Raw genomic sequence first — 13,806 nt, forward strand, 5'->3', positions numbered from 1 at the left:
ATCCTTCAACAAATTATATCGCGCTACCAACGGAGCCGAAGGGACAAGGGGCCCCGTCTGGTTTCCAAGCTGCGACAAATCTGTCGCAAAGCGTGGCCAATCCGAGTCGCGTCCAAAGTTAACGATGACGCCAACGAGTGGACAACGGAGAAAGACGAAACGAAATCGATAGGTGGAAACTGGATGCTCGGATGCCTGAAGCATTAGTGCACGCCGGTGAACCGTGTCAGGGGCGATAATGGTCGTAAAGAAACCGGGGAATAATTTTTCAAGCTCCTCTTCCCGGTAATCCAAATAACATTCGAACGTCCCGTAAGGTATTGTGGGAGGAATAAAAATCGAAGCGAACGCGGAGAACCGGTTCGTCACCCCCTCCTACTCCGCGCCGGGTCTCGTGTCTTTATCTTTCCAAGGATGAGTCGGAGCTGACTGACGCGCCATTATCCTTCGAATAACATAATTTCTATAATTGCAGATGAACCAACAGTGCAAGGTCTGCGGCGAGCCGGCGGCCGGTTTTCATTTCGGAGCGTTCACGTGCGAGGGTTGCAAGGTAAGGAATCCGTTTAATCAGCCTTCTCGTACACCATTTCACCTCCTTAAACATCGTTTAACTTTGGAAAATTTTTTAAATCGACGTTCAAAGCTTAGCCTCCGGTGGAAGCTAGAAGTCTGAAATTTTTATTTGTCATTTGAGTAATTTTCCATGCGTAAAATAGTGTAAGATTAGATAACGGATGGAGTTTGGGTGGGAGAATTACGACGCGGCTAAGATTTTTTAAATAAATTTACCAAAGTATGATATTCTACTTCTTTGCAATATACTTTTCGATGAGTTCCGATGAAAACGAATTATTTCACAATCGAATGAATTGCTACGTCTCATTGATTATATATTGCCCGAATAAAATTGTTCCTAATTTCGCACGCTACACGGTCCACGCGAAAGTAGTTAAGGAAGAATTAAGTAAGACGGAGTCACGGCGCGCGCGCGTCGCTTTCCACGCGTCGAAATCACCGGCAGAAAATCGAAGTGAACGCGATCCGCGGTCTCCGGCGTCGCTTTAAAGCGGTGCCGCAACGCGTCCACTCCAGTTTAAAGAAAAGGGAAGGTTAATAAGCCGTGACGAATTGCGAGAAAGGACGACGAGCACGTACGCGTCGAGCCATCGATGAAGAAGGTGAGAAAGTCCGATCCTGATGGACCGGAGAGCGGGATGTCCGGGGAAAAAACGCTCGCCCGACGCGAATCCGTAAGTGGACGAGAGAATCGAGCGCGACGAATCGATTATCTCGGATCGTCCTCCTTCGAGGACGGTTTCGTCGGCGACGCGATCGTCGTAGAAACTGTGACGCGCGAACCGGGCCTGGGAAGTTTCGGTTCTCCGCTCTATTCGTCGATGAACAAGCGTTTCTTCGTCTTTCGAAAGCACAAATTAGGTTTTGGTATAGTTCTCTATCGAAAGAAAGGAAAGTTAACCAATTGCATGAATAATATATTATGGATAAACCGTTGGAGAGCAGTTCGACAGAGTCAAGTTAATTTTCAGCAGATTTTTTAAAATAATACCTGTGGTAATTGCTCTAAAATCTAGTCGAAATTCGCGAGGACCGAAAATCCACGGCCGGATCGATAGGTCTGAGCGCTCGAGAGGCAACGGAGGCCCATCTAGAGGGAATCGCGCTTTCATCGCGATGTCCTTCGACGTTCTCCTGGCACAGCGATCGATAAGGACGCAAATAATATTCAATCGGTGGATTCCGCGGCGCACGTGCTCGCCGCGGGAACGCGTAGAGCCTCGAACGACAGGAGGATCGGAGTCTCGTTAGGCCGCGTTTAGTTGGCCAAAGGGTGTTGACCCTTGCTCTCGTCTCTCGTCCCACTAATGTGGTGCACCGTGGAATATCGGTACCGCATACTAAGTGACCCATCCGATAGTAATTGGACCTCATTAAGGCAACAACGGGCCGTGGCTGTCTCTGTTGTGCCGCGTGCGTTTGGTTTCCCGGAGACCGAGCCACCAGATAACGCGTTTTAGGTAAATTAGACTCTCTCTTTGTGGGACTAGGATCGCTCGGACGGGGGAAAATACGGCCGAGATCCGATACAGATTTATGTGCGTACATCAGTGCTGGCTTCGAAAGCATCGGTACACGACCTGCTCCTTCCTCAATGTTCCTTACCTTTTTCTCTACCTAATTTCTATTTCTATTTATCGAATTTTCTTCGCGACTTTCGGCGTTCCTCTTCTCAGCTGGGAGTTGTTCCTCGAGAGACGGACGATTTTTCAAGCAGCTGAGGAAGCTCTGGCGCGCGTCAGTGTAGCATGAAAGATCGGTCGTCGGGTCGAGCGCCTTTAATTCTCACCTCTGGACTTTCGTGCGGTTCTCGATATCAGTGCCCGATGGCGCCGTTATATATCCCGCGATAACATCGAAACGCCGTGAGAGCAACGTTACGGGCTCTCTCAACCTCCCGAGCACATAGTTACGCCGGCGAAGCGTCGTACACGGCACGATGATAATATTAATTCCCCTGGCCAGGCGTATCGTCTTTCATCCCCGACCCCGTCGCCGGCGATCCGCGATCATTAATTAAACATTCAATTCGTATGAGAAATTTTCGCGTGCGTTCGACCCCGCGGCTCGCCTCGCGCCGGGGAACAGCTTGATCGATGCCAGATCAGGGGCGAGAAAAAAGTCCCGGGAATAGGGAGATGTACGATTCTCGATGCTAACGGTTACTTTTCCCCGGTTGAAAAAAATCCCGGTACAGCTCTCCACTCGTAACACGCGCCGTGATGCAATTCGTGCATCCTTGGAAATAGTCTCGTGGCAACTCGAGAATTTCTATTTCGACGATCGATAATTCCCCCCCAGAGAACAAAGAAAGTCTCCACGGAGTGACGCTGCTTAACAAACATATCGCAAAAAGTTCCCTGAAGCCATCGATTCGTTCGACCCAGTGTATTATATTTCTCGAGACAATGCCCCTCGCCACGCTCGAAAGAAAATACAGCTTCGAATACGTAATATGTGTACCCAATGCTTTTGAACTTTGCGTTCGAGTAGTTCCTTTTTAAATTCGAGCGAGAGACGAGCAGAGGGTCAAGCCTTGACGCGGTCGAAACGAGCTCGAACGGATCCTTCGTAAACACGTCTGTCCGCGTTCTTTTATTTACATTTAATTTCGACATAGAACTCTTTCGTGGCGCCGTGGAGGCCCTCCATTCTCACGGAGTTAGAGAGCAGTCCGGATCCGAGAGGGGGACCCGGGTCCGTGGACGTTCGGGAAATATTTGAAATAATTTACCGGGCCGTGCATTACGGGAGCGAACCGAGAAACGAGGGACACTCATTAGCATACTAACGACTGCCTTGAATTCCCCGCGTAACATCGGAGACGAGCACTCCCCTCTGCCGCCCCTCGGCTCCCCTTTTCCATCGGGCTTCTTCCATTTTTGGTGGCACGACGTTCTCCAGATGTACGAAAGACAACGCGTGATCCGGTCCTCAGCCTCGATGGGACCTGGACCGATCGACGATCTAAGAAAGAATTCCGTGACAACGCGATCGTTTTTTGTTTCCTCTGCGAAATTTTCGGGAAGCGTTACGCGTTTATCGTGGACCTTAACTCGCGTCGACTTTCTTTCCTTTCTTGGTGCATCCTTTATTGCTTTATCCAAGCGCCAACGGGGAACGCGTAACGATGGCAACAGTATTTATTTTTATTGTCAAACATAAATCTTGATTTTTATTCTTACTTTTTCATATGAAACTATTCCTATATGTACTCGATCATAATGCGCTAAGCGGTCTCTCAAGTTTTTCCAAGAAAAACTATACCGTGACTAACGTTGTTTACAACTTCGCATATTTTGTTGCCAAGATTGCAGGAGAGGATAAACGTCGTTAACGCAAGCGGTGCATTCGTGAGAATACTCCCAAGCAATTCTCGGACAGATGAACCGAAAACGATTTCTTCGCAGGTTCTGCGTGGCATTTTTTGTCCCGTTTCGCGAGTTATTTTTCCAAACCAGTTTGTATTTATAGTTCCGAAAGGCCGTATATTACGCGCGATATCGATGATACGAATAGCTCGAGAAATTCCCCGGAGTGTCTAAAAATAGAAGTCCAATGCTATATCTAGGAATTCAGACCTCTGCCCCTACTTTGTGGTACATCTCCCGCTGGTGTCCGAATTCCACGTCGACCCGTTGGCAAAATAAACGAGAACCGGACCCGGTTCGAAGGCCGATCGAGACCCGTTGCGCGTTGCGTTTCGTTATTGGTCCATCGAGTACCAGTGACCTGTTTAGAAAACACTTTGATACAGCTTTTCAACGCATTCTTAAAAATCTAGGCTAAAGAAAATCAATGTTTTCAATTCGACGGATTAGAAATCAATCTAAAGACGCGATTCGAAATTCGTATCCGTATGGGAAGACCCAGTGTGCTGCTCGTTATGGTCCCAGGTCGGGTGGATTTCGCGGATTCGCGACGCGTTACGATGCAAATCGTCGTACCATTGTTTTCCCCTGGGTCGATTATGCAGGCGACCGACATCGCGAGAACTTTTCGGCAACCGTCGCCCATTCTGTCGACGCGCCGTGAAATTGCCGAGCGATTCACGAAGACCTTCGGTGTTATTCATCGCGAGAAAACGAGGACGGATCGAGGACGCGCGACAAAGCGAGCGTCGGAGAGTCGGTTTTCGAGCGACCCTTTCGAGCCGGGACCGTCCTGTTGTGCTCGTTGAGCGACCTCAGCCTGGAATCCACGCTGCTTCCGGCGGGTGAATCCGAAAAGGCACTTAGCCTCGATGGAACTGTCGAGTTTTCCGGCAATTCACACCAGTCCAAATTCAAACGCTAACAAAGACAACGTTGGCAATTACACACGGAAGCAATTTAAGGATCGGAATATAGATTTTGCGCGTAGAGTTTGATTTCCCCCCGGAGCTATCGGTATTTCCCGGAGATTATGCTCGGTGTGGACTGGCGCGCGCGGTTGCGTCACAAGAGAGCACAAGAATATCGAAGTGGATTACCAGAACGCTTTATGCAACGCAGCGGGGCACGTACATGCAAAGGGAATACTTCTTCTTTCGAAGCGGGATAAAAGTGACAGTGAGAGGGGGAGCCCGACGAGCACAATGGCACAGCACCAGAAGCCGTTTAGGTGGCCTGGACGATTTCTACAGCGACGGACGATTTCGCGACGCGCGATTAGCGTTTCCCGTCACGATCGACAGATTAGTCGACCGGTTCGTTTTTTTGCCACGGTGCTTTATTGCTTCGCTGGGAGTGTCCACCGGTGCCGAGAGAGACCCGCGACTGAATATATCGACTGCCGGCGCGAGAGTCCCTTGGACGGAACACTGTCACGTTCCCGTATTTTGTACGAGCACACACCGAACTCGTCCGCAAATCGTAACGATTCCGCGCCAACTCGAGCGGTTACGCAAAACCTGGAACGCCGGGGCGAGTTTCGACGAACCAGAAGCCATTGCAATTGTATCGTCGATCGATTTGCGAAATCCCCGTTTTTAATTGCGCTCTGGAAATTTTTATTCATTTTTTTTTAACGTTACAGTAATATGAAATGATATTCAAATCAATAATACGTGTTTTCTCCTGCACTCTGCCAAATGGTGCTCCATCGTTGATATAATTCTTAATTTATACAAATACAAACCCTTAGATATCTCGAGGTATGAGAGAATGGACTCGTACCAGTTTCAGAAAGGACTCAATTCAAATTTCCTCCCCCATTTATAGTGAGTCGCCATTACCAGTGTACGAATACGACTGGAATTGTACATCTATTAGATCGATTCTAATTTCCTCGTTTCCTTCTAGTAAATTCACTGACCTGTCGGTGTCGCGTATCCCAATTTCACCAAGCGGGGGCCAATTTGCAGCGGGTAATCCATAAATAAATAAAGGAAACCGGACTCGCGGCGTGAGCCAACCTATTTCCTCGGTGGTTCGGTTAGTAGCGGCTCGGTATCTCGTTGCCGTCGACACCAAAACGCCGCCGGAAGATGCACGGCCTGCTCGTGAGCTCGGTGGGATCGACCTCGCGAACTCGTGAGTCGAACGCAGGTGACACGGAATCCCCCGGGCCCGCGAGCACTTTGCATCGAACGCGCACTCGCCGCAACAGCGCCGTAAACTCGATTATAGAGCCAATCTACGGACGATATCTCCGCCGGCACAATTAGCTCTCTCATAAAGCCGACGTTAGGTCGGCAATAAGCAGGCGCGTGTTAACACACGACGAGAATCTCAGACTCTTCCTCCTTGCGATTGCGTCCCTTAATTTCCCGGCCATTTAACGAAACCGTAAAAATCATTACGAGACCAAAAGCTTTCATTCCACATAATTGTAAACTACTCGAAATTTGCCTTAGTAATCCTACCCAAATTTATTTCTTTTAACGTTTCAACGGGTCCTTCCCCAAGAGTGGACGACTCGTCAAAAAGTCTAGATATTATTCTGCGCTTAAGTATATCTAATATTTTCATTAGAAAAGGAGCGTGTTTCCGTAGCCCGTTTCTCCACATTATCGATAGTGGAATATAAAATCAGCGAGCGAATAGCCGTACGACGGAAGCGACGCCTGACCGCGTCGATGCTTAACCTCGAGGCGCGTAAAACGCGAGACAGGGAGGAAACCGCGAACCGCAACGCGTCGCATAAAGTTGGGATTTACGAGCGGTCAGGGTGCACGGGCTAAGCGCGGAAACGCACGACAGGCACCTTGCTCGTATGTGGGCCAAATCGCGGCGACGTCCGCTTTACGCTCCTTTTACGAGCCAATAAATCGCGATCTATCGATTCGACGTCCAGGCACGAAACGGCGCGTCCGCCTCTCGAGTCCTCCGCTGAAGTCGCAATATCCGTGACATAATTTAACGCGTGCCGTAATTTACGGCCGTTTCGCAAATTGGGATTCGGAAAAATTTGATTTCCGCGCGACGAGGTTCGATCTTGCGCGCGTCGTCGCCAGGAAACCGATCGTTAGAAAAACTCGAGCACGAAGGAATCGTGGATCGAGGATGGCCCAGTTCACGCCCGATCGCGTCGCTCTTGCCACAGACGTCGCGCTCTTGAGGATGCTCGTTTAGCATTCATGGGACGCGTCGTCGGTGGGCACCGCGACGTTCGAGCTCACGTCCGCGGTCGATCTTTTCAGAACGATCGAACTTGCGCAAACGTAGAGTCGCCGGATTTACGCAACCTGCGAATCCTCGCGAAAGAGCTCCTTCGCGCTTGGAAGCCCAACGGGACGCGTCCGATTCGTCGCGGAAAGAGGGCCTGAAAAGACTTTTGACGCGAGCTTCTGCGGCCTCAAAGGGGAATCGTCCGAGACGACAATCCTCCGGGACCAGGAGCACCGTGTAATGAGTTGCGCGTGAAATCGTCCCGAGTTTTCGGGTCGCCTGCTTGAATACGCCACGGACGAGCGATCGCGCGTTTCATGGTCGCATTTGCATGGCGCGACGTCGACAGAAACCGCACGAAATCCTCCGTGAAACTCCTGGCCTCGCTTTATGGTGATTTCTTTGATCAAACATTCGAGAGATTTCTTGATAATTTCGTGAGCAAACGGACGAGACTCTTTGGACCACCGGGTGGGATCCACGAATGCTATTACGAAACGAGTGAATGGCACCCGAACTGCGTCCTAAATAGCTTCGTCGCGCGAAACACCGTCTCTATTTTTAGAGACGCGCACCAAGATTTCTACGGCAGGTGCGTGCGAAAACAGCTTTACTTAAGGTGAAGGTGTTAAAGAATCCTGAAGGTTATCTCGTCGAATGCACTGGCGATTTCTAACGATTGCTTAGAACACGAGTTGAACGACCCGCGATATGCGTCAACTTTAGCCAGCAATACCGATCAAATTCGCGGTTTCTTAACCTTGTAGGCATTGAAATTTAAGATTTTCTTCGCCAAGAATTACGAGGCTTAACAATTTTATTCCCAGTTCTGTCCTTTCTTCGTAAGAAAATAATCTGGAGAAGTCTCTTGTGTGTTTCAAATAGCACCATATCTGCTAGAACTGGCTAGCACGATCTGATATTGTTGCTTGTTTGCAGAACGTGATTGTGGATAAACAATTCAACTATCTCTATTCTCTTATATCTACAGCACAAGATATAATAGATAACATTTATTTTCTCCAATATTCCATCTTGAGAATCAATTTTAATCGCCTACGTACGAGCTTAAATGAGGAGATACGATAATGAGATCAAGATTTTTGCAAAGTGCCAGTATATTGGGGATGCGACCTCCCAATAAATTTGAAAGGAAATATTTGGAAGTTGTCGCAGCGCGGTTGCAAAATTGAGCGTTATGACGTTGGGGCTTTCACCGGAAACGAGTAGGGTCAAACGTCTGCCGGTCGCAGCCTCGTAAATAAACGGCGTCGGGGTTGCGACGCGTCTACGTTGGCGGCGACCCGTTGTCTGCTAAATCTGTCTGTCTGTCCGCGAGACAATCGTCGTTCCTGGTTCGCAAACGAGGTGGCTGTGGCTCTCTTAGTCACGCGAACCGGGCACGGATGAAATATCGAACGCTAGGCAGCCGTGGAAAGCGTTCGTCGAACGATTATCACGCTGGAATCGGATTCACGTGACCCATCGTTGCCTCCGCGAATCCCATAGACGCTACACGAGACGGTGGCGTGCATCGTGGATGATCTTTCGGATTGAGTAAGGTCGCTAGAAACGCTCGTTCCTCGTGCTAGCTTCTCGTGTAACGAGGAAACTCCGCATTGTTTTCTCGAGATTGGCCGTCCGTATCGCGACACGTTATCGTCGGCTCCTGGCATCGACGGACTGTTGAAAATTAGCGTTCCACCTTGCTGGTATTCCGCCATGCTTTATCTCCGCTTCTGAAAAGTGAAAGCAGCGTATTTCGTTTGCCGAACATCGCCGTGCCTTTTAATAGAATCATATTTATTCGCTACTTTTTACTCGAACGTCGAGTTACGAAGATTTTGATCGAAGATACACTCGTTTCAGTACACGTAGTTATTTACATTCTGAAGTTTGCCCGTGATTCATGATTTATTTGTGATCTTCGAACGCGCTGTGTTATTGTCGACGGTGTCCCGGCGTCTTTCCCGAGAACAAATAAGACGACATTCCGTCGCGTTGACGCGATTGTCGTCGCCACCTTCGCGCGTCCAGCTCGCGGCGCGAAATTTGATCCCCGCGTTCTTTTCGCCGGGGGACATAATAGAGTACGTAGGCAGAGAACGATCGCAGATTACGCCTCGATTAAGCAACAGTTCGGTAGCGATTCGATAAACAATCGACGGCAGCCGGCCGAGAGCCGAACAATTTATCGACCGGTTGCGAAACCAGGCTCTGTCGATCGTTCGACATTTCCCCCGCGCATCCCTGCCGGCCTCTCGCCCTCTCTGAATATGATCGAGCAATTAAATCCATCTCGCGAATCGCCGGGATAGATAATGGTATGCGCGGCCTTTGCGCAGCGACATCCACGCGGCAAGACATTTTCCCGGCGCACGCAACGAATAAATCACCGGTCCCGTGCGATCGATCACGCTGATCCTCGTGCAACGATCGAACCTCCCAGAACTCTCTCCCGCGCTCTCGCGGCTTTACCCTTTTCGGGGCGAAGGAGACTTTTCCGCGACCCGGCGAACGGTCCGCGTTTCCACCGCGGCGCAATCCCGATCCGACCGCGGTGAAACTCCAACCATCGACCACGATTTCGCTTTCATTCTCGGTCCCGTTTTACTCTAAACCATCCAAAAGACCCCGGACTATTTCGTTATTAACGCTATATTTAAGATTAACGCGATGACTGCCAGACCAATCCTCTCAAATTGTCCACGAAAACGAAATTTTATTTTTAAATCGCTAAGAAATAATATTTATAAATTCCATAACTTTAAATAGACTCGTACTATAAGATTCGCGATAATTTAATTAAAGAATGCTACCTACCGTCGACCGATTTAAGAACCATCCTACTTCCGAGCACGTTTTCTCGCTCTCGTTCGATCTCTGGAGACCAAACTAGCTTTCAACACCATTTTTAAATAACATTTTCACGACCCTGACTTCACCATCCGACCGAATAGTTTCGCTAGTTAAAGGTCTCGTCTCGGAGCACGCGGCAAATGATTTATCTATCCATTTATCCATCCTCGATCGTCCTGGCACCGGATTCGACCGCTCGATAGCCCCGGAGGAAAAGGATACCGGCGAATAGAGTGAAATGCGCGACTCCGCGGACCCCGACCATAACTTTTCCAATCGCGGCAGCGTTTTCTCGCAGCCCGATAACACCGAGCTTAAGAAATAACTCCCGAGTATCTGTCGATCGATCCGGGCAGTTTCTTCTTGTCCGTCGCTGTTCTCACGTGTCGGCGCGAAGGCCTTACATTAGGTGTCCACTCGAGAATTTTGCACTCGTTATCGGGGAGTAAAACTTTCTAGCGTTTCCCAAGGGGCCATTCATTATCTCCGAACCGAAAATAGGAAGTAATTCGCGATCGCTCTGAATTACGTAACGCAAATCTGAAATATAACGAGTATAAATTCCCCCTGTCAAGCTAGTGCGTGCAATTACAGAAATATAATTCGCAATGAGATATTATCGGTCGCGTGACAATGTCGATCGATCGTTATTTCGTCGCGTGAGCAGAAGTTGGTCTCGGAATGGCGACAGGCGGCCGGCATTGTCCTTTTTCCGGGAGTCCGAGACGCGCATATCCGCGTGGCGTCGGTGCTTCTTTCCTCGTTGAGCGTGAATCCTCTCGTCGGCGCATCAATCCTCGCATGGCGGGCTATCGTCCGGATCCAGGGAACACACGCGGTCCGTTGCACGTCGTCCCGACTTGCCCGCTAGACGAACCGAACCGACTAATGCAAGCAAATCGCTCGCGCGCAGACAAATTCCCCGCGACCATATCGGGTCGCTGGGAAAAATCGCTGACGTACGATCCTGCCCGCGACCGTAAACCGCGGGCTTTCGTGGACGGCGGCTGAAACACGGGCTCGTCCCGTCGCGGGAAGATCGATGACTTCCTGATCGAGAACGCAGCCGTTTGGTCCAAGCCGCTTCGAACCGGCGCGAATACGCTTCTCGATAATAATTTGCGTCGTCGACAGAAGAGGAATCCGGTATAACCCCTTGCCTTATAATATCGAGTCGGGGACTCTCCATTCAACGGGTCAAACACGAGTCGTACTCGTACAAATTACGCGGTCCCAACGCGACAGGAACGAGCCACACAACTAGCGGTGCTAATCGCGATTCCGTGGTATTGCTTTAGACACGATGGTTTTTACGGGAACTAAGGATTGTAAATGGCGTGGTTTATCGTGTTAAAAAGGACACTCTCGTAGAATAGTTGCGTTTATAAGTGTATCTCAAAGCAAATATGAAAAATGTCTGTCGCCGTGCCAACGAAGTTCGTTTCCACGGAGAAACGGACTGAAATCGATTTCACAGCGACCGTTAAACTTGGTTCCGTCGCGCGTAGCATTGGAGAAACGGACATACAAAATCGCGACGTAGAATCAGCATACAATGACCGTCGTTCATTGTTCCTGCAGTTAGGAACTGTCGTCGCGCGATCTGCAATTCAATCGCCGCTATACACCGTAGGACATGGAAGCATCCCGGCGTCATAAAAGTGCGTTAAACCGCGCGAACTCGCTTGACGAGGCATTCAAGTCTCCGCGACTCCTGAAATTCACCGATATACGCCCGGAGACAGTCTCGACGGTCCAACTCCCTTCCGTCTAATTAAAATTTCTTTTAAATAGATTTAAATAGATCTTTATTTTATACTGTTCACCATTACAATAGTAATAAATATAATTGTGTAGTCATCTTCGAAATAGAATAACTTAATCTATAATAAAGTTGTGATAGTTGAGCGGCTCGGCATGTATCTTGGGAGGGTTAAAAGTCACTATGTTTCTATGAGAACAGCACGTAGCAGCGGTTGGAAATCGAAACGAAAACGAGAGTGGTTCGGGTCCCGTGCGTTCGGCATGCAGAGCGCGAGTCAGCCAAGGTCTTCGTGGTAGTATGACGTCAGGCGATCCGTCGGTTTTCAGCGATCCCGTTTCAGCAGCGTTCCTTTGGATCGCCGCCAAAAATCCTTTCCTCGCCAAGCTGGACGCGAACTCTTGGTCCAGTACGAGAAACAATCTTCCTGAAGCATTATTTTTCAGTTTAGAAAGGCAAGAGACAGCGTATGATGGAATTTCCCCACTGGGGCAACGCACGTATCGCAGAGTGAACGAAAGATCGGTCCTGGAAAACATTGCGTCTCGTTAAGCTAGGCAGTTGAGTGTCTGACACCGTCCATATTCTACTTACGTCAGACTCTATCGCAAAGTAGATCACTGGAGCCATTGTCTCTGGTCTCAATTGGTGTTGTTATTTACTACAAACTAGAACTTCAGGCGTTTCCATAGGTTCAGTCGATTAGACCTCAGATACGAGACGCAATAATATTGTTCCCCAAAGATATTACTCGTTCAACAAGAGTTCTTTCATCGATATATATCCGAGACTGGGCCTGTAGGGGTTGAACGACTCTACCTACGACGTCGGAGAGGCCCTGTCCATGACAGCACTTTCCCGTTAACCCAGAATCGTTCGGTCTACCCTGCGATACACGGAAAAGGGAAACCCGCCGGCGAGGAATCAGTCGGATAAATAACGATCATACCGCGGAGTCAGTCATGCCGATCGAGAAAACGGAATAAAGTCGCGCGGTCGGGAACGTGCTATTCTCGCTCGGCGGCCGACAGAGACGGCTAGAAATAGACGCAGATCTAGATAAGTCATTACGAGGAACGGCTCGTTAGCGATTCGCTCTCCCGTGTTGACGGCGCGGCGTCGCGACGCGTCTGGAAAATGGAGGTGGGGAGGGAGGTCGCGAAAATAGCGTGACCGATCATTAACGCGAGCAGGGAGCAGGTGGTACCACGTAGTGCCAGGACGAGTCATCCGCGCTGGGAAAGTCGCGGAGGAAGGAAACGCGAGCGATTCGTCGGAACGAGAATGACGACGCGCGTTCCGCGAATATCGTCGAGCCTGAATCGAGCGGAGTATCAGGGTCACACTCTGGTGCGTCGAAGTCACGCGTTTCGAGGGACCGGCGACGGGGGAGTCGGGTGCTCGTCGTCGGCTGACGCATCGATACGTGTTTTTTTTTTTTTCGTTGCTCTCGGTCAACGATGATTCGTCGTTCTGATTTTTGAACCGAACTCCGTTTCGGTCGTGACACTATTTACCGTAGAATTATCGAAATTAAGGATCGAGAACGAGTGTTCTTTAACCGCATTGGCTCCCTCGTAACGCGAGAAAAGTTTCGTCGAATGGATTTCGACCGATCGTTGAATCGTAAAACGTTTGAAAGTGTCATGGGTCTATTGAAATACAATTCAAACGAATTTTACGCGCGTTTGTTTCTTTATCGGATTAAATTTACGACCTCTAGACGGTTTAGTACTCCGAGTCTGGACAGCAGTGCCCACGCATCGAAATCACCGGAGCGACGTATCTATTAACGTCGCGTTCATAATTTTGTTTTACGAAAACCAGATGCACTATCAATTTGAATCGTCCTCGGTGCAATTTCCTATTTGTTTTCGAGTACAGGTATAAATTTCGTGTCTCGAAAATAGAATGGTCGAAACTGACAGGGAACTTTGGTCATTTGAATGCTACCGGGCTCCCGGTGTCGAAGGATAAAGTTTGCCGTATGAATTGGACATTCTGCGGACACGAAAC

The 13,806-nt window shown here is 49.3% G+C and overlaps 2 protein-coding genes across 3 annotated transcripts in view; one reads left to right on the top strand and one right to left on the bottom strand.

The window, feature by feature from the left end:
* The window catches only part of LOC143350465 (uncharacterized), a 33,483-nt gene that overhangs the window by 12,301 nt on the left and 7,376 nt on the right, over nucleotides 1-13,806 (top strand). The window contains exon 2 of the mRNA XM_076782623.1: nucleotides 476-553. Coding sequence (XP_076638738.1) covers nucleotides 476-553 — 78 coding nt within the window. The remainder of the gene's footprint in view (nucleotides 1-475; nucleotides 554-13,806) is intronic.
* Nucleotides 11,809-13,806, bottom strand: part of LOC143350497 (uncharacterized) — a 224,327-nt gene continuing 222,329 nt past the window's right edge. The window contains exon 7 of one of the 2 annotated variants that reach the window (XM_076782625.1): nucleotides 11,809-12,217. In XM_076782625.1, coding sequence (XP_076638740.1) covers nucleotides 11,907-12,217 — 311 coding nt within the window. In that variant the 3' untranslated portion in view covers nucleotides 11,809-11,906. The remainder of the gene's footprint in view (nucleotides 12,218-13,806) is intronic. The other variant, XM_076782626.1, reaches the window with a different exon arrangement.

This window comes from Colletes latitarsis, chromosome 2, assembly GCF_051014445.1.
Source record: "Colletes latitarsis isolate SP2378_abdomen chromosome 2, iyColLati1, whole genome shotgun sequence".
NCBI lineage: Eukaryota > Metazoa > Arthropoda > Insecta > Hymenoptera > Colletidae > Colletes > Colletes latitarsis.